The sequence below is a fragment of the Wolffia australiana genome, chromosome 7 (genome assembly GCF_029677425.1).
Source record: "Wolffia australiana isolate 7733 chromosome 7, ASM2967742v1".
In the NCBI taxonomy this organism is placed as follows: domain Eukaryota; kingdom Viridiplantae; phylum Streptophyta; class Magnoliopsida; order Alismatales; family Araceae; genus Wolffia; species Wolffia australiana.
Genome location: NC_135841.1, coordinates 4,160,948 through 4,179,481, shown reverse-complemented (window position 1 = coordinate 4,179,481; position 18,534 = coordinate 4,160,948). Strand labels below are relative to the sequence as shown.

Here is an 18,534-nt window from a genome sequence, read left to right as displayed (position 1 = left end):
TCATATGAAGAGTTTGATTCTCATTCGATTGAATAATTCAGCTGGGTCATCACTTTGGTCTACACCACTTGTTTGGAGGTCTATTTCATCTTGTTAACATCTGAACTCATCCACTACAGTTTTTTGCATGAAGGAATCTAATTGTTTATCTTTGTGTTTTTAGGAAAGAAGGGTAGTAAATTATTAGGTAATTCATGCATAATTATGACAACTGATATCATTAAGGATGAGAAAATTTGGTAAAAAAATTAATTCAAAATTCATTCATTCGTAATGGGAGTAATTTGTTAAAATAAATTATGGAGCTGAGATCTCTGTGCTTGTGTTTCTGTGTGGTCTCGGACTCATTGGTAATTTGGTAAACACTTATAAAAACAGAAAGGGAAGAGACAATTTCTGTTCAAGACAAATTAGTATAAATTGTTCTCTCAAATACTATTTTAACAATTTATGATTACTGATTATTACGGATGATCTGTATTCAGGATATTTTTTAACAAAAGCTATATGGAATGCCCCATAAAAATTAGTTCAAACAATAGTTTGGCACTTAGATGCTGGGCCAGGCTCTTACATTAAATAACTAATAAATTATTTTATCAAGAAGAATAAGACAGCAGATGATTTCACATTTTCAACGCTTATTGTAGGTGTACTTTAGTATCTGCGCATTCACAGAACTATATTCTAGAATGTGTATCTCACAGGTCACCCAGGCTTCAACAAAGCGTATATAGCAAAAGGTAAGTAATATTATACAAATGATTGAAGATTCAAAGTTTGGATGCCAAATGTTGGATTTACTTCACACTTCATTCAAACATAATATGTTCAATGTTTAACTTAGAGTAAGATAATATTCATGTATTAGTATACATTTGTATGCATGTAGTGTCTCAACACGAATATTTAACTTGGAGTCAGATAATCAACCTTGTATGCCTGTAGGATCTATTGTATATCTCAACAGGAAATCATGACTTGTGGCATGGGATAAAAAATATAATTGAAGATATGAAATATAACTTATGAACATGGTTCGTACAATTAAGTTCAATATGACAGCGATTTCTCTCACTCGTACTCATGGCCTAGATAATTTCTTATGAGGCAGTTCATTATAATGAGAATGGTGAGCTTAACAAATACTAAACTCAGTTTCAAAGTGAGACGATATGGATGTTTGTCCACTATTTACCTAGTTTCCGTTGATCGTAGTAGTTATGCTGAAATAGCAAGACTTATCATACTAAGTGTATGAAGCAATCCAATCACTATCTTACACCGACGTAATAGTATTTCATCATGCGCCTAATAGGTTGGTTATTCTAAAATAATGCATATTTTAAAAAGAAACATATTTTTATCAGAATTATTTGTTAGGCTGAGGTGATTTCAAGAAATAACACCAACTCATCGTTTTACAATGATATAATATTGGTAATTGCTTCATACATTGCCAAAAGTGTGTCACTTAGTTTCTTAATATTGATATGGATCTTATCCATGATTCAACTCAGTACATTATCTTGAGAAATATTTTTAAAATCACGACTAAATACTGGATAATGGAGATTATTTAATCATTAAATATTGAATCAATCTTAAATATACCGAATTATATTCATTCTACATTTTAGACAATTAGTTCAGCCTTCATGACTCACAAGCTGCAGTCGTTCTACTAGGCCAAGGGAAGGGGTTAAATGGGTGAATTCAAGGTCACCTAATCTTATAAATAAACTAAGGTAGAAACATTCTTGTTCCCTCCCCACGCACTATACCTTATTTTGTGTTGGATAAAATAATAAAGAAATCTTAGATTTGAGTTCTAGAAGCGGTAACTTATTTTGCAAAAGTGGCTATTGATCACCCCCACATCTCATTCTTTCTTAGACTGGAGGATCAAAGATAGCTCTGCGCACTTAGTTCTTATTCTATTTTCTCTGAGAAAAGGGATAGAAAAAAGTGCAAAATTCCTGATTCAGAAGTTATGCGCATATATTAATGCTTTAATTCAATTTAATAACCCCAAAATTTGGATTTAATAAAATAGAACGACAGGTTTTTAAGATTGTTGCAGAATGAGACTACATCTCTGAGCAAAATGGAATACCCACAAGCAGAAAATGTCCCAGAACGTAGATGGATATAAATATATATATAGATTCAATCTTGAGAAGAGAGGTAACAGGTCCATGTGCATTTTCTTCATCTAAAGATTATACTTTTTTGGGATTGAAAGACTGAGTACTCATGAATCACCAGTGGGCACGTTTTTTTCTCAAAAATTGAGCTCCGAGTTCGTCTGTTTCATCAGAATCCTAATGGATTCAAAGGTTTGGTACATCTAACATAATCAAAACTATAAAAACTAAGTGGGCGGATGGATGCGTTTTAAATATTCAACTATCTGAGAACGAACAATGTCATTTCTTCTGGTTTAGTCAGATAAACCAGCTGATCATAGTCGACAGAGACAGGAGAAGTGGGAATCCAAACATAAAGCGATAAGAAATAAGAACACTTAAACTAAGAAGTTTGGAAAGAATACTCTCTACTCAGTTACCAAGTAATTCTTCCCTGGCAAAGCTTTTGCAAATAAACTTACAACATAACATTTGCGAAGAGCTTTTCATGGTATCTGCTTGAATGTCCCTTGCTGCAGGATTCTTTTATATCTGAAGGATGAAGCCTGAAAATAAACAAGCCAGTCATATTTACTCTGCCTAGAAGATCTTCAAACTCTGGCATTCATATCCATGCAGGCCTGGAATATGTGAAGTTTGGTCCAGGGAACACAAGAGAATAATACAAATTTAAGTCAACATTTGAATGAATGATTTCATTTATCAGAGAATCTTTCCGCATCGCTTGGCTTCATGATCCTGAAAAAGAATAAACCTCCCACATAGTCCATTAATATCTTTGGTCACACTTCTTGACTTTTATCTGGGAATTTTCCTTTTCCAGGATTTCTCAACTGAAAAAATTCCTGTGCGCTGAGACCACAGATGTCTTTCACTCGGTCAGCCACGCCTCGGCTGGAGTAGGCTTTAATCATCGTAGTATAAGTCACCTTATCAGGCTTACAACCTCTTTTTTCCATCATGTATAACACCTCTCTCATCTCTGCCAGGCATCCCGCCCTACCATAAGCATCCATCAAGCAGTTGAAGAACACAGTATCAAGTAAAACATCTGAATTTTCGATAAGCCTCAAAACACCGCCGATTTTGTCAATGGCGTTGACCCTTCCATACGCCCGAACCAATGAGCAGAGAGTAATGCAATTTGGCTTGACTCCTTCAGATTTCATCAGCCTAAAGACGTACTCCATCTGTTTGAGATCCCCAGATCTCCCAAATGCATCGATCACGACATTGTACGTTACGATTGTCCAAGAAAAGTAGTATTTCTGCATGAACTCCATCACAGAACTCATCTTTTCGTACATCTTCGCCTTTCCATAGGAATCCAGAAGAATGTTGAATGTCTTTATGTTGGGTGAGATCCCAGAGGTTCTAAACTTGTCATAGCAGCTCTCCATTGTTTCGATTTGCCCACTGCCGCCAAACGCTCGCAGCGTTGCGTTCATTGTCCACACATCTGGCTTGCAGTCCCGCTGCCGAAGCATCTCTGCTAGTGTCAACTCCATCTCAGCAAACCTTTTTCAAATCGCAAACAATTAAGTAATTTTAAATAAAATAATTTCATTATATCCACAATGTTAAATGTGTCGTACCTTCCTGCTTTTCCATAGGCATCAATAAGTGTGTTGTATGTGATGGTATTAGGTCTTATGCCAAAGCTCTTCATATCAAGAATCAAGCTCTGAACTTTATCGAATTCAAACATTTGAAGGCAGGATTTAATAAGAATAGAGTAAGTATAAACATCTGGATGACAACCCTCAGAGATTTTCATGGTTTCAAGAAGAGAAAACGCTTCATTGAGAAGACCGCTCCGACTATAGGCCGAAAGGAGAGCAGTGTAGGCCTCGTGATTTATCGGGCAGCCTTCGTCAATCATGGCTTGGAAGAGAATCTGGGCTCTCTCTGGCTGCCTACATTTTCCTAGCATGACAATAAGCTTAATATATATTCCTGCGTTTGGCCTGTACCACATCTGTTCGCGTAGTAGTTCAAACACCTGGTACATAAATTAAAAAAATATTTGATCAGTAGCTTTAGGGGATGAATATTGATTCAATGTTCAAGAGACACTCCATAAATGATAGACTTACTTCGAAGTGAATCCCTAAGATGGTTTCTTGAGGGAAGAGAGCACAATAGAATGAGAAAATAGGAAGATAACAGAAGAAAAGTGAACCTAGAGACCTGGATCGGTGCCAGTACCTCGTGTTTGAGGATGATAATGAAATAATGTCATTGACATCTAAAACCCGTCCTTATCGACATCCCCAGCTTGAGTGAGGATAGTGATTTAGTTATCATCATTCTGGGCATAGACAAATGGCAATAATGTTGACGAAAAATCATCTTCATTATTTTCTACGCCATCATCAGATTTTCTACGGATTCAACAGCATCCATGATTATCGACAAATGACAATAATCCTCTGACATGGGTAGGGGATTGTACTAAATTTTTCATATGCCATCATCAGATTTTCTACGGATTCTACAGCATCCATGATTATAGACATGCCATGATGCCACATACCAGAGAAGTAGAGAAAAAACGATGAAATTTCATCTCAAGGCTATTCACAGGCCACGATATTTTCTCTAGAGCCAGGGTGAAGGTTTCATGATCACCAATCATTATCGACATGATATCATGCCACATGCCTCAGATTTTGAGGAAATACGCCAAAAAACTAGTGAAAAAGCGATGAATTTCATTCCATGGATATTCATTGGCCATAAAATTTTCACTAGATTTTGAACCCAGGATTTATAGCCACATATGATAATCCAAACACATAGATGCCAGAATTCAAGAAAAAATGAGAAAAGAGCGGAAAACATTGTAAAAAACAAAATGAAATTAAATCACACGGCTACTCCATCGATCATGTCAAAGACGATGAAACAAGGAACACGATCTCCAGTTAAAAAATTCAGAAGACAAGAAACTCAAAAAAAAAAAACCAATCAAAAAATCCCAAATTCAAAAACAGATGAAGAATTCAGACCTTGAGAGCAGATTCCCATCGCAAGGCTTTGACGCGCTCATGGAGCGCCTCGAGGACAGTTCGAGGGAGAAGCTTCTTAGAATTAGTCCCTCGCTTCTTCTCAAGAACAGCCTTGGTAGCCTCTCTCCTCAATATCACCGAGATAGCCTTCTTAGAAGCAATCTTCCTGTTCACTTCCTCCTTTCTCCGTCTTTCCTTCTCTTTCTCCTCCTTCTCCTTCTCCCTCTCTTCTCTTTCCCTCTCCCGGCGGCCATCGCCCATGACCCATGTCTCGTTCGAGCTCTCTGAAACCAATGAAGCTTCAAAGCTCTCTTCTTCCTTCTTCAATCTCTCTGGCGAGTTCTGAGAAGCAACTCTGAACGAGAGAGAAGAACGATGAGCTCTCCTTTGGGTTCCTGAAAATGGGTTCCATCCAGAGAAGCTGTAAGCGCAGTGATGGGCGATCGAATCGGCCATTGATGGGGAAGATTTTTGAGGAGAGGAAGAACAGCGGTCGCTGAAGAATGAAGATAAAGGGAGAGATATAGAAGAAAAACTACAGTTCTAGAAATTTGCCCATCTTCTTAAACTCATTTTCAGAACCATATATGGATAGATAAATCAATTATTCAATTAAATTGCTTTTATATTTGATTTGAATGAGAACCATCCTTTTTTCATATATGAATGTTAGTCCCGTCTGGGATGTGACGGGACGGATGACGATCCGTGACAGACGGTGACGGGACGAAAGTTTCGTCACGTCACGATCCCGTCGCACGTCCTAGGATTTCGGAAAAATCCGTCACGTTCGCGTCATGGTCATGGTTTGTGGCGTCCCCGTCACGTCCCCGTCACCGGACGGCATCACTGTCATGTGTGACGGGAAAAACAACCATGCCAAGGAGAGACAATTGGAGGGGCATATCTCCAATTATCTTTGGACGGCATCCTTTTGCGCGCGCGAATTAATGCAGGGACTTTTTTGCAAAATGCCGAGAAAATTGAGTTAGTGACACCACGTGGCGAGATCTTGGCCCTCGAAAAGCTTAAATCTAACTATTTTTAAGCTTTTCAGGTCATTTTTAAAAATCCGTCACGGCCGTCATCCGTGACGGCCGTCACGTCACGTCACTCGTCCGAGGCCCCCATTACCATCGCGTCCCTGTCACGCCCAGTTTGTCATCCGTCACCGTCATCGTGACGGGCCCCTAATTTCGTCACCGTCACCGTGACAGGCCCCTAATTTTGTCACCATCACTGTGACGTGTGACGTGGCAGATGACGGCTACTGTTCCCTAGTGCCACGTATGAACCTTACCCTTTACTTATTTTTTCTTTTTTTACTCAGGAATTGCCTGCTCAACATATTTTCAAATTATCAAAGTATTGTATGATAAATATCAAAAAGTGGTTGAATTAATCAGAATTTAAATACATTCCTCCGAACTTAAGTGCCAAATTCTATTCTCCAACAAATTTCTAATGTGGCTGCAAATTACCAAATAACTTATGTCAGAAAGCTAACATGAGATAACATAGTACCTCCAAACTTGGTAGATTTTTTACCCAAATATGGATAAACAAATAAATAAAATGAAGATTTATGTACAAATTTTGCTTTTATGTTTGCTTTGAATGAAAACCAAGTTTGTTATGTATAAATGTTAGTGCCTGAAGAAAATCAAGCATTTACTGGATGATTTACATCTATGTATGAACCTTAACAAGACTTAGTTTTTTCTGTTTTTTTTTTGTAAATAGTTGTAGGTTTTTATTGAGGAGTTGCCTGATCAACATACTTTCAAAGTATCCAAGTATTCTATGCTGAATATAAATTATGTTTTGATTAATGAGAAGGTTCATACATTCCTAACTTATCTGTCAAATTCCTTTTTCCTCCAAATGTCTAATGTGGCGGCAAATCACCAAATAACATAAATCACAAAGCTAACATGAGATGACATAGTTTTATTAGCCACTTGTTCAAGGATAGTTGGTGTATTTGGTTAATTTGATGACTTTGGACAAGTCATTCAGTGGTTAGTATGAATTTTCCAAAAAAAAATGACATGTACTTATGAATGGGCATCTGCTTTCTGAACTGTTGACTCGTACTCAGATACTGATTTGCAAAAACACTATTTCAATGTAAAAACTTTATGCTTGAATGTTATCCAAGTTTTTCATAATTCCATGTTGTCTCATAGTAACTAACTGCTTCATGTTTAACTTTGGATATTTCATTGATATCATAAATTGTTTTCATTGTATTTTTTAGATTGAATTTAGAAATACCCATATGATATCAATGTAGAAAATTCTGTCAACACAACTATCAATACCAAATCATTGCATCCTAAGCCCTTATAATTCTTCTCTAGTTTTAGGTTTGAAATCATCCATATAGTGACAAAAGGCGATGACAAGCAATGACCAGATGTCAACTAAGGATAGAAAATCATTTCTATAACATTGCCAAGTCACATGAATTCCTCCATTAGAAGCATTTTAAAGCGGGTGAGATGCTATTAAAAATGTTTCTCATCATAAAAAATTTGGGCGACGCATGTTCAGCAATATATTACTAGTAATATGGGGACAACAGATCATGATGATCTAGGCCTTGGTAGACCACAACCTATAACATGTTATCCTAATTTAATATAACTAATATGCACATCAAGAAAAAATTTGTACTAGACATTTGAGATTGCAGTAACATTTTTTTCTTCTCACTTATTGTTCTACCCAAGGTATTTGAGATTGAGGAGGTGAGGAGGAAACAGGTTAATCTCAGAACCGTACAATATTAGTAATATGATTCTAGAAGGCAAACACCAACATGGACACTTGGATATGAATCAGTGCAGGGTAATAATGAGAACATTGTATATGACAGTAATATAGTTAAATTGGTATATCATCAATTGAATAATCATGTCAATTGACCTACTATCTCATATTCAATTTTTGTGACTTATTACATTCCAAAAATCATTTGTACAAGATATAGATAATTTTATTTCAACTAGGAATTTTAAGATAATTTTAATAAAATGTATTTTTTCAACAAAATCGTTTATTACTTAATGGGATCTTATGCATCTACTTATTATAAAGATAAAGTCGTTGCAATGAAATATAACAATTATAGCAATGAAATATAACAGTTTGTCGGAAATAAATTTGCATTAATTTATTTCCGTAGACAAATATATTTCTCAAACTTGAAATAGCAGTAGGAAAAACTGCAATAGAGTTTGAATCAGAAGCATATATTCGAATCCATAAACAGAACAATGTCAACGGAAAATCAGCTCATGTTTCCCTTATTATTAACCAGATCGACTTTTATGTGGGAGAATGACCAACCCTAGGATCACTTTCTTTTATTTTGTTGGGAAATTCTAGTAAATCTTATATCAAAACAAAAAATAATACAAAATGCCAGAGGTTCTTTCTTTAACACCTTAACCATCCCAAAACCAACGGTCATTCCTATAACTTTCAGGGCTTTCTTACCAATCTCTAGAATTAACATTAATCTCCTCCTTGCTTGAGAATTTTTCCATCCATCAACAGGAGTTGAGAAATATATAACCAAGGATTAGAAATTCTTTAACGTAAATTTAATGCAATTTTTCATCTATTTCCTCGTCATAAATGATAATAAATAGTCCAGTCAGCTACAAGGGACTGACTTGACTAAAGTCATGACTATTTCAATGCCTCATTTAAGGTCCTTCAATGGACCAAAATAAATTGCTTTGAACCGAGTCTCAAAAAGTGAAAACTAAACATTACCCATATTAAAATCGCAAGGTCCAAAAGAATATTCATCTAGATTATACATTCAACCAATGTTTTTATACTTTTAAGCAGTTATTCACTCCTCTTCCCAAAATTGTCCCACCCATAAAGTCAAATGAATGCAACGATTACTGCCCACCAAAAACTGATCGCTTTGATGGGTTAATCTGCAAAAGAAACAATAACAATAAAAGCAATTGAATGCATTCATCAAGTTCTTTACTTGTTTATAAAGCCTGTTCAAATCTCCCACCATGAACTACAGAAACAATGGCATCCCACATGGCCATAGTCCTTCTCACAGCTCTCCTATGCAACAACTTGGGCTATTCACAGGATGCAATAAGCCCGCCATCTCCCATACGATATGCCACGTGGCTGTCTCCTACCCCATCCACGTCAGCTGAAGAAGCTTCTCCTTCTGTTGCACCATCTCTGCCTCCTTCGTTGCCGTTGCCTTTGATTACTTATCTGCCTTGATGTTGAAGGATGACCATGAAGTTATCTTCATGCAAATGGGAGATGAGGATAGCAGAACAGGTACTTGTTGTGGTATGCTTTGGTTGATCAGATTTGTGTTTGTAAGTTTTTTTTTTTTTTTTAATTGAAAAACAACAGATCAGATCTGTATTTATCGATCTGTGTTTGTAAGTTTTACAGTGCATGTTTTTCTTGTTCCAGGAGGGAGTGTGATTTACCCATCACTGTTTTGCTTTTGCAACTTATGAGACAAAATCTATATCACTGTAGTGTTTTGTGTTAGATAGATGGAAAGATGGATAGATAGATAGGCATGGATAGATAAATAGTTTGTTGGATATGGATAGTTAGATTTGTTGATATGGATAGAATTGATAGATACATAGATAGATATGGATTGTTAGATTGGTTGATATGGATAGAATTGATAGATCTGATGACATGGACAGTTGGATAGATTGACTGATATGGATAGATAGATAAATAGATTGATATGGATATAAAAATGTAGAGAAAGATATGTATAAATTGATAAGGATATACAAATCGATAGACAGATATATAAATTGATATGGATATAAAAATAGACAGACAGATATATAAGTTGATATAAATACAAAAATAAACAAACAGATAGTCGTATGTAAATTGATATGGATATAAAAATAGACAGACAGATATATAAGTTGATATAAATACAAAAATAGACAGAACGATATATAAAGTGATAAGAATATATAAATAGATAGACAGATATATAAATTGATATGGATACAAAAATAGACAGACAGATATATAAATTGATAAGGATATAAAAATAGACAGACAGCTATATAAGTTGATATGGATATAAAAATAGACGGTGAGATATATAAATTGATATGGATATAAAAATAGACAGACGGATATATAAATTGATATGATTAAATATAGATAGGCACGTGTAAATTGATATGGATAGATAGATTGATTGATATGGTTATATACATATGGATAGATAGACAGACCTGCTTGGTTAACCAAAGTGGATACCACAAGAAGGGAACTTCGCAGTTGAGATGGGAAGAACTCTGGCATGGGAGACCATACAGGAAGTTTATCCACTGAACTTCACCAAGATAAAAAGTATCTAAAAATAATTTTTAAAAATGGATCGCGTGATGCTCCATTGTTGCTTCACATGTAAAAACTCTGGGCAAAATACATATCTTCGAAGAACCCATAATTTTTTTAAAAAAGATAAGACTCTACTCACATAAATAAATAAAAACTTGAGTCGATAGATTAATAAGTAGATATTAAGATCAGTAGGTCGGTCGGCCGGTGACTAGATGGATAGACATGTTTACATTGGTAGATTAAAAAAGGTAGTTCCATGGAGCAACAAATATTTAAATTGCCAATTTTGCACTCTTTTACCTCAGTTCAGTTCACACCACAAAGTATTTTGGAATTTCCACAAAATTACGTCTTCGTAAAATTACGGAAAAGTATACCCACATCAGAGTACGTAATACACTTGCTCGCTGAGGGTTTTGTTTGGATTATTGGAATATCAGCTGTGTAATTCTTTTCGTGCCAAGTATACAAATAATGTCATTTCATGCCTAGTATACGAATAAGATAGAAAATTATTATTAAACTTTTTGCATGTACAGATTCGAAAATCAAGACAGAATACAGTATTTTAAAAGTCCCCAAGAAAAGTCGGCTGTCTAATCCATAAATTCAGAAAGCTAAATAATTAACATTAGACAAATAGATCTAAGCAAGCATCGAAGGGGCTAATTTAAACCCCATTTTAACCTCAATATTCACCCTTCAAATAGATTTCTTCAATCATGAGATCCTCGAACATAGAGGAGAAAAACATACTCAGCTTTTCTTATTGTATTTTTTTTTTGAAAATAAAACATTCCTCTGACGCCCCCCCCCCCCCCGTCCCCGCCTGCATACTTCTTATTGTATTAATTATTTAAAATAGTGATCATGAGCATTGTGTACTTATGAATTACCTCATTAATGCAAAAGTGCAGATTCAAAGACGGAAAAATTATAATCAATTTTGTGCATATAATCAAGCGGCAATTATTTTAACTAGGTATGTTTTAATCTAAACGAATGCCAGAAAAAAAAAACATTAGATGAGTGAAATTTAGAATCTTTATCGAAACATCCAAGATTTATCTATGTTCATGGAGACAATATAATTGACTTCAAGAACAAATTAAATAGTGAGAAAAATAATCATGGGATACATTCCAGCGCAGAAACAAAGCCCTTGATGACATTGAACAAAGTGGCGTTATCAAGCATGCTTAATGGACATCAGAAATTAACTAAATAATAACAAATACAGAGCAGAAACGAATACCGAGTAGTAATTTTCAGAATAAGATGGCGGTCTGCATCACACTGGATAAATATTACGCTCTTTCAAAAAAACTAATAGGCATACGATTAGCAAAAAATCAACTACTAAAATTCTTATTAGATAAAAATAGAGATCATTTTTAAAAAAAAAAAATAAGACCGCCCACAATCAGTAATCAGCCCAAAAAAAATGAAGATCATGTGACACAAACCATTGACAAATACATCAAAATTGAAGTTTGAAACTTCAATCCAAGAAAATACAAAATAAAATCTGCATGTCATTCATGAGTCATAAAAAAAAGTCATTCATGAGTTATATTAGAACAGGTGAATGACATTTGAGATGGCAATGAACACTAATGTCTGGTTGTTTTGATGGTAATGAACACTAATATACGGTTGTTTTGAGCAGAACCCACCAAACCAAAATATGTCTATCCTACCATTTATATCTTGTTCTTACGACATAAATATATCCCTTCATCAATTTCCCTTTTTAAGGGAAAAAGGAAGATCACCCCAGTGTGGTAATAACCCCAATACTAAAAAAAATATAAATGAGAGTTACATAAGGTCCAAACTACCCCCCCCAAACCATTCACGCCCTTCTAAAGCAGCATTAAACAAAACTCTCAACTTTCTCTTACCACTCCCAGTCAAGACTGGGAGTTAGTCGCCACGTCAGCATCACATGGGATATTAGTGCTGACTGGTCAACATTCTTTCTTTGGCTCCCCCTTCTTTTCCTCGTTTCATATATTCTAATGGGAACCGTATCAAAGTCTGCAACTTTAAGGGAATTTTCTGCTTCCATATGAGCCTGCACACTCGAATGGTTGACACCTCTTGCCTCAATCTATCTGATAGGATCCTAGGGGTAGTTTAGTCATGTTAGCCCACAGGGGCGTTCTAGTCATTTGCTATTATGTATTTCCCTTTAAATAGGATGCCCTCCCTTTAGGAGGGCAGCCAAGAAGAAGTTAGAAGAAGTGTTCTTGTCCTGCCCCTCTCCTCGTCTAGGTCGGGTTTCTCTCTCCCCTTCTATGATCCCCGTCCTCGCAATCGTCTCCACTTCACCGCGTCTTCAGGCGGCTCGCCCCGGCTGATCCCTACCCCCTCAGCTCGGCCTTCCCCCGACCACTCCCGTTCTCCTCTCTACCCCGGGAACTTCTACCTTACCTCGCCCTCTACCGGCCCTCCGATATGAGCCTAGATCAAGGTTCGTATCACTATCCATCTCTTAACCTAGTGTAGACACCCGGGTAAGAAAAAGAGGCCTAAGAGTCATCCTGTGCCCAGTTGAGAGGTCTAATATGTCATAAAGAATTCTGCATCGTCAAAAACCTCCACCCTCTGGTCTGACACCATGATAGGTTTCCCCAGATGCGTTGGGGGCATTATCGTCTATGTTTCCTTTAAATAGCACAGCCCTCCTTTGAAGAGGGCAGACTGAATGTTTGAGGTTTAAGTGGTAGTTGGTTTCCCTTCCCCCTCGTCTCTTCTATATCCACGCTCCGTCTTCCTCCACGATCCCCGTCTTCGTGATCGTATCTGCTTCACCGCATCTCCAGGCGGCTCGTCCTCAGCCGATCCTTACCCTCTGCTCGGCCTCCTCTCCGATCCTTCCCGTTTCACCTCTCTACCCCGGGAATTTCTACCTTATCTCGTCCTCTACCCCCCCTTCTGATACGAGCCTAGATCCAGGTTCGTATCACAGCACCCCCAAAAATTGGATTCCATGTGCCATCCCGACAATCCCTAACTACGGCAGAAGAGTTCCATGATACAACAAAAAGATGCAAGAACTCTTCTAACAGAATGCCCCTAGCCGACCAGTTATCCAACCAATACCGTAATAAGGAACCATACCCTAGTTTGGCGAAGAAGAATTATCAGGCTTAGGGGAAGACCTGCCTCAAACCCTGCCAGAATGCAGATGCCCATCTGACTGGAACTGAACACCCCTCCCAATTCAGCTGCATGTCATGATTGTCATTCAATACCTTCAGAACGAGATCCTTCCCGTAATTCATAATGTTGTCCACAAACTTTATCAGAAGCTCCAAGTTCATCGTTTGTAGCTGCAGAACCCAAGCCTTCTAAATTGAACAGTCTGCAAACCACATCCCAAGAAATCAGCTCCATCCTTCATTTATCGGTTTATCCTCTATCCTTATTTTGAAAACTAAAAATCTATCCTTTCACCTGTTGCTCTTTACTTCCCTTTAATCGAGCATATCTTTTTTCCTCACTTTCTCTCACACACTTTCCAAATCTCTCCTTTTATCTATGTCTCAATCATCTGTCCATCCACCACTTCTTTTGTCCATCTGTTGCTCCATTACTATCCAGGACTATCATTCAATCCATTCCTCTGTATCATCTATGGGCAGTCGTGCAAGCCAGTCTGGATCACTTGCAGCTTATGTAGCATAATAATCCCAATCCGTCATAATTTATGACTTTGGGTTTGGTCGCCTAGGTCTCCGATGGTCAACAACCTAAAAATCATAATCATAATTGTAGATTGACTTTTGATATTGCTGTCAGACACAGATTTACTTTGACCAACATATATGACCAAAATTATGGGTTTTCTGAGACTCGAGCAAATACACGCCCTTCAAACCAAAATGACATTTTTCCCGAATTTCAGCAAAATCTGATCTTCAGGAATCTCACTTATTGCGAATTATTGTTTTTTCCATGTCCTGAAGCCAATAATCTCACTTATTGCGAATTATTGTTTTTTTCCACGTACAGATGAATCCCATCAAACCATTATCAAAAGTCAGCTCACCTTCAAACACAAAGCCAGTTCCAGGTTTCAAAGAAATGAATGCTCCATACACGAATGAGTGAATAAAATGATAAGAAATAAGTATTTTTTTCCCAAACCATAAAAAATTAGGAAAAGCTTATGAACATGAATTTTTAGCTTTAAAAATTATTCAAAATAGAGGCAAGAGTAGGAATACTTACAGTTCAAAAGGAAAATAAGACCAAAGAATGGAGAATGGATGGGTAATAGGATACTGACTATATATCAACCCCATCTCTCTAGATAGACAAATTTCGAGCTCATTCTAGCGAACATTTGGTCAAAATCAACTCACCTACGAGTTGCATCTGTTATTCTTTCTCATTGCTTCAATATTTTCAGCAATAGTTGATCCCGAAGTCCCAACAAATCCCAATGATGCGCAACTACACACGACTTCCTGAACATAGAGAAGAATACTGGGCAATGTTAATTGAGGACAGTATTCTTTGCCCCCAGAAAGGGTTTGACTCTCTGCGGAAACAGGAGTTCTTGAGATATGATCTGCAGAGATGAGCTGCCGAGATGCATCCACCAGCAGCTTATCGTCTTCTGAGAGAGTGAAGAGCTCGAAGTAACTGGAATTTCTCATTAATTCTCCTAGGAAAGTTTCAGACCAAGTAGCTTCAGGCAAATCTGTCATAATAAAGATAGAGATTGGTCTGTGGCTTCTCCCTCCGTTATCAGCCATCAAAAGTTCAATCTTCTCCCTCAAAGCCGCAAAGGTCTCCTTCCAATGATTCTTGAACTGCCCATCAAGCAACCTCAGTTGGGCACAGAGGAAGGGCTTCTTTACCCTGTTCGAAGCCAACTCCTTACCCACATCTAATATTTCTCTGGTGAATGGGAGATGATCAAGTTTTCTTAATAATGATTCAATTCTGGAGTCTTTGGGTGAGTCGTGGATGTCAAAATAAAGCTCGGAGCCTTTATATGGCGATGAAAAAAGGCTCCCAAATGCCAGAACTTTGGCTGCATCAGCCGTTGAACCGGGGCCGAGAGCTTTAAAGATATCTCTCCTCCGTCTGATGAACTTGATCTTCTTCTTTCTCTTCAGCTCTTCGCCCGGTTGAAATTGATCCAATAGATCGTCGTGTTCTTGGCCGTAAGTCCATACAGTGGTTCTGCAATCATCTTCCACACCGTATGAGCAGTGACCAGCACCAAAATCCGGTCTAGACAGTAAATCTTTACACTGATTGAATTCCTTGGGCAAAGATTGACGCTCAGAAGCAGCCGCACAAACGAGATTCAAGTTGACGCCGCACAATGCCGCCACAAATGCTCTAAAATCTATGATTTTCACCGTGGAAGAAGAAACCAAGGATGACAGATCGACAATGTCCGCCATGGAGACGAACCTGCGAATCATAAAACGCATGAGAGTCTAAAATTTACCAATTTCGAAGACTTCAGACGTAATAGAAATCAAATAAAAAAATGAGCAATTAGTCATAATTAGAGCGTCCTCGGAATCGAAATATGAACACCTAGAGGTTCCCTGACTCACCTTCGACTCCGGAGAAGGTCCATGATATGATCCCAGACACTGACACGCAGATCGGTGGGGCTAGAAACTCTGAATTTCGGACAACTTCCGAGAGCCACAGCATGGTGATCGAGCACAGGAGGAACAACCAAAGTCCGATTCAGCAAAGCGGCAACAACAATGCCGTTTCTGAGCTCAGCGACCTGGTTGCTGAACCCGCTGTGCGGGGAATACAAGACGAACTTCTCCCCCTCCGCAATCACAGAACGGCATCGAAGGATCGGCGAAGTTACCTTGATCCGATCCGACCACGACACGGGAAACGACGCCAGAATCGACCTCAAAATCTGCGAAAAATGGATGAACAGAATCAGGAAGAAGAGGAGACCGCCGCAGAAGAATCGCGAAGCCGAGATCTGAGGCTTCGCGAGAAATTTCCTCCTCCATCTTCCTCCGACTGCGCTTCCACTTCTAGATCTGAATACCGCTTCCATCGTCTTCTCCGACAACCCTCAACCCCTTCTGGAACTTTCTGTAACAGTCTCGCACGTGCCTTCCTCCCGCACGTGCGAGCACGCATGTGGAAACTAAGTGACGTGACGGCGGACGTGACAGGACGGATGACGAGTGGTGACGGACGGGACGTGACGAATATTACACCACGGCCGCGTCCTGTCACATGTCCCAGGTTTTTGAAAAAATCTGTCACATTCTTGTCACACGTCACCGCACGTGTTGTCCTGTCACCAGACAGCGTCACCGTCACAGGTGATGAATATTCAAAGCTCAGTTCTCTCTCTCTCTTAAGGAGATAATTTTTTAAGGTTTTTATGCAATTTTTCAGTGTTCTAACAAACCCGTCACCGAGGTATCCGTTCTGTCCGTCCCGCCGCGTCACCCGTCTGGGGACCTCCGTAACTGTCACTTCACCGTCATGTCGCCGTCACCGCCATCGTCACAGGCCAAGAATTCCATTATCGTCATTGTCACGTCATCCATCACGGTGCCGTCACCGTGACGTGTGACTTGACGGATGACGTCTGCCGTTGCGTAGTGGAAACCCCGTCATAAGTTAATCTTAATAATATTAAAATTGTAAAATTATGCCCAAGTATAATTAATCCTTATAAAAAATAAATTTTATTTGTCGCTTTAATATGAAAGTAGTGTCGTTGTTTCCACCAATTCATTATCACAAAAGCGAAAATCGATTTTACTATTCTTAACGTTTTTAAATAACATTTAACTCTAAATTTCTATGCCCCTGATTTATCAAACTGAGCCTGACATCAGTAAAAACTTCTGACTTACCTATTTTGAAGCTGTAATCAGGGGGAAAAAAATTGTCCTCTTGATTCAAATCAGAACTTTGAAAAATGAGAAACAGTCTTTCACTGATTTTTAAGTTCCTGAGAGGGAGAAAGTTATTTGTTTATTTATGTGTTGTCAAATGAGGTAGTTGTGATTTGTCCGCCTAAAATTCAAGCACATTTAATAAACAGTTAATTTTTGCATCATCAATAAATAGGGATTAGAAACTCAGCAGCTTTGTCTATTATCAATGAGAATGCAGATTTGTTTATTCTTGAGAATCCATGATTTTTACTCATCTAGTCATAATAAATACCAGTTGAATTGGACATTTAAGGAAAGTCGAAACAAGTGGATAGTAGAATCACGTTGCCCATAGTCATATCTACTATTATTCGGTTCCTCAAACGAGAAGACATATCCACGTAGTATTCGACACGTTGAATCTAGTCTTCTTCTCATTCAGTAACGTTGTGTATTATAAATGATAATGCAGCTTTGTATGTTCCCAGAAAATTGACGATTTTTTTTTTAATTTTAGTTGCACATCATGTGCCCTCTCAGGCCTCATCATTTAATTAAACTTCCCAACTCTAAAAAAACTTGAGAATCTGCCACGTACCCTAGGGGTATCATGCCTTTCACACTCTAAAAATCCCAACTTTGCTTATTTGATGAATCTCTACAGCGGTTGTACCGGTTTGACCACACCAAACCAGGACTGTAGGTTCGTTATTTGAAGGTGGACAGGTTCATCAGGCAGGTTTAGGCCCAAGGCACAAACCAGACTGGAATTGAAAGTAAATTATTAAATATTTATTTTATATATTTTAAAAAGTCTAAAACTATTAAATCCAACTTGTCAATGAGGTTTTTATTGAGCTCAGCTGTAGTTTCCATACATTTGACCATTGGTGGGCACCCACTTTATGTAGAGGAGTTCTTCGAAGGTGGTCTACAAGAAGCCATCAAAATCTCTTTCTCTATTCAAGGCTTGTTCCTCCTTTATTGTGATGGGAGAAAGACCTAAAGAGGGAGATTGAGAGAGAGGAGGGAAAGAAGGGAAGGGAGGAGAAAAGGCATTCATTACCAACTTTTCTAAAG

At 37.9% G+C, this 18,534-nt stretch overlaps 2 protein-coding genes across 6 annotated transcripts; both read right to left on the bottom strand.

The window, feature by feature from the left end:
* Nucleotides 1-2,503: 2,503 nt before the first annotated feature.
* LOC144705713 (uncharacterized) lies at nt 2,504-5,701 on the bottom strand. Its single transcript, XM_078578486.1, has 3 exons — nt 5,162-5,701; nt 3,746-4,152; nt 2,504-3,668 (listed from the first exon to the last, which is right to left on the bottom strand). Exons 1-3 carry the CDS (start codon nt 5,615-5,617, stop codon nt 2,933-2,935), a joined length of 1,599 nt encoding a protein of 532 aa, XP_078434612.1. The 5' UTR covers nt 5,618-5,701; the 3' UTR covers nt 2,504-2,932.
* A 3,435-nt stretch (nt 5,702-9,136) lies between these two features.
* On the bottom strand, nt 9,137-16,639 carry LOC144705239 (O-fucosyltransferase family protein). 5 transcript variants are annotated; one of them, XR_013582005.1, is made up of 4 exons: nt 16,141-16,639; nt 14,792-15,991; nt 10,441-10,503; nt 9,137-9,424 (listed from the first exon to the last, which is right to left on the bottom strand). XR_013582005.1 is itself a non-coding variant. In XM_078577825.1 (2 exons), the coding sequence occupies exons 1-2, from the start codon at nt 16,611-16,613 to the stop codon at nt 14,926-14,928; spliced, it is 1,539 nt and encodes a 512-aa protein (XP_078433951.1). In that variant the 5' UTR covers nt 16,614-16,639; the 3' UTR covers nt 9,137-14,925. The 5 variants fall into 5 exon arrangements, 1 of the variants encoding a protein (XP_078433951.1); XR_013582002.1 differs by having other exon boundaries at nt 10,441-15,991; XR_013582004.1 differs by having other exon boundaries at nt 10,466-15,991.
* Nucleotides 16,640-18,534: the final 1,895 nt, after the last annotated feature.

Excerpts from the sequence above, each read along its gene's own strand:
- LOC144705713 (XM_078578486.1), bottom strand. The coding sequence starts at position 5,617 with ATGGCCGATTCGATCGCCCATCACTGCGCTTACAGCTTCTCTGGATGG. Across the intron at positions 4,153-5,161 it reads GATGGGAATCTGCTCTCAAG|GTGTTTGAACTACTACGCGA; the intron begins GTCTGAATTCTT and ends TTTATGTACCAG. Across the intron at positions 3,669-3,745 it reads GCCTATGGAAAAGCAGGAAG|GTTTGCTGAGATGGAGTTGA; the intron begins GTACGACACATT and ends GATTTGAAAAAG.
- LOC144705239 (XM_078577825.1), bottom strand. The coding sequence starts at position 16,613 with ATGGAAGCGGTATTCAGATCTAGAAGTGGAAGCGCAGTCGGAGGAAGA. Across the intron at positions 15,992-16,140 it reads GACCTTCTCCGGAGTCGAAG|GTTCGTCTCCATGGCGGACA; the intron begins GTGAGTCAGGGA and ends TATGATTCGCAG.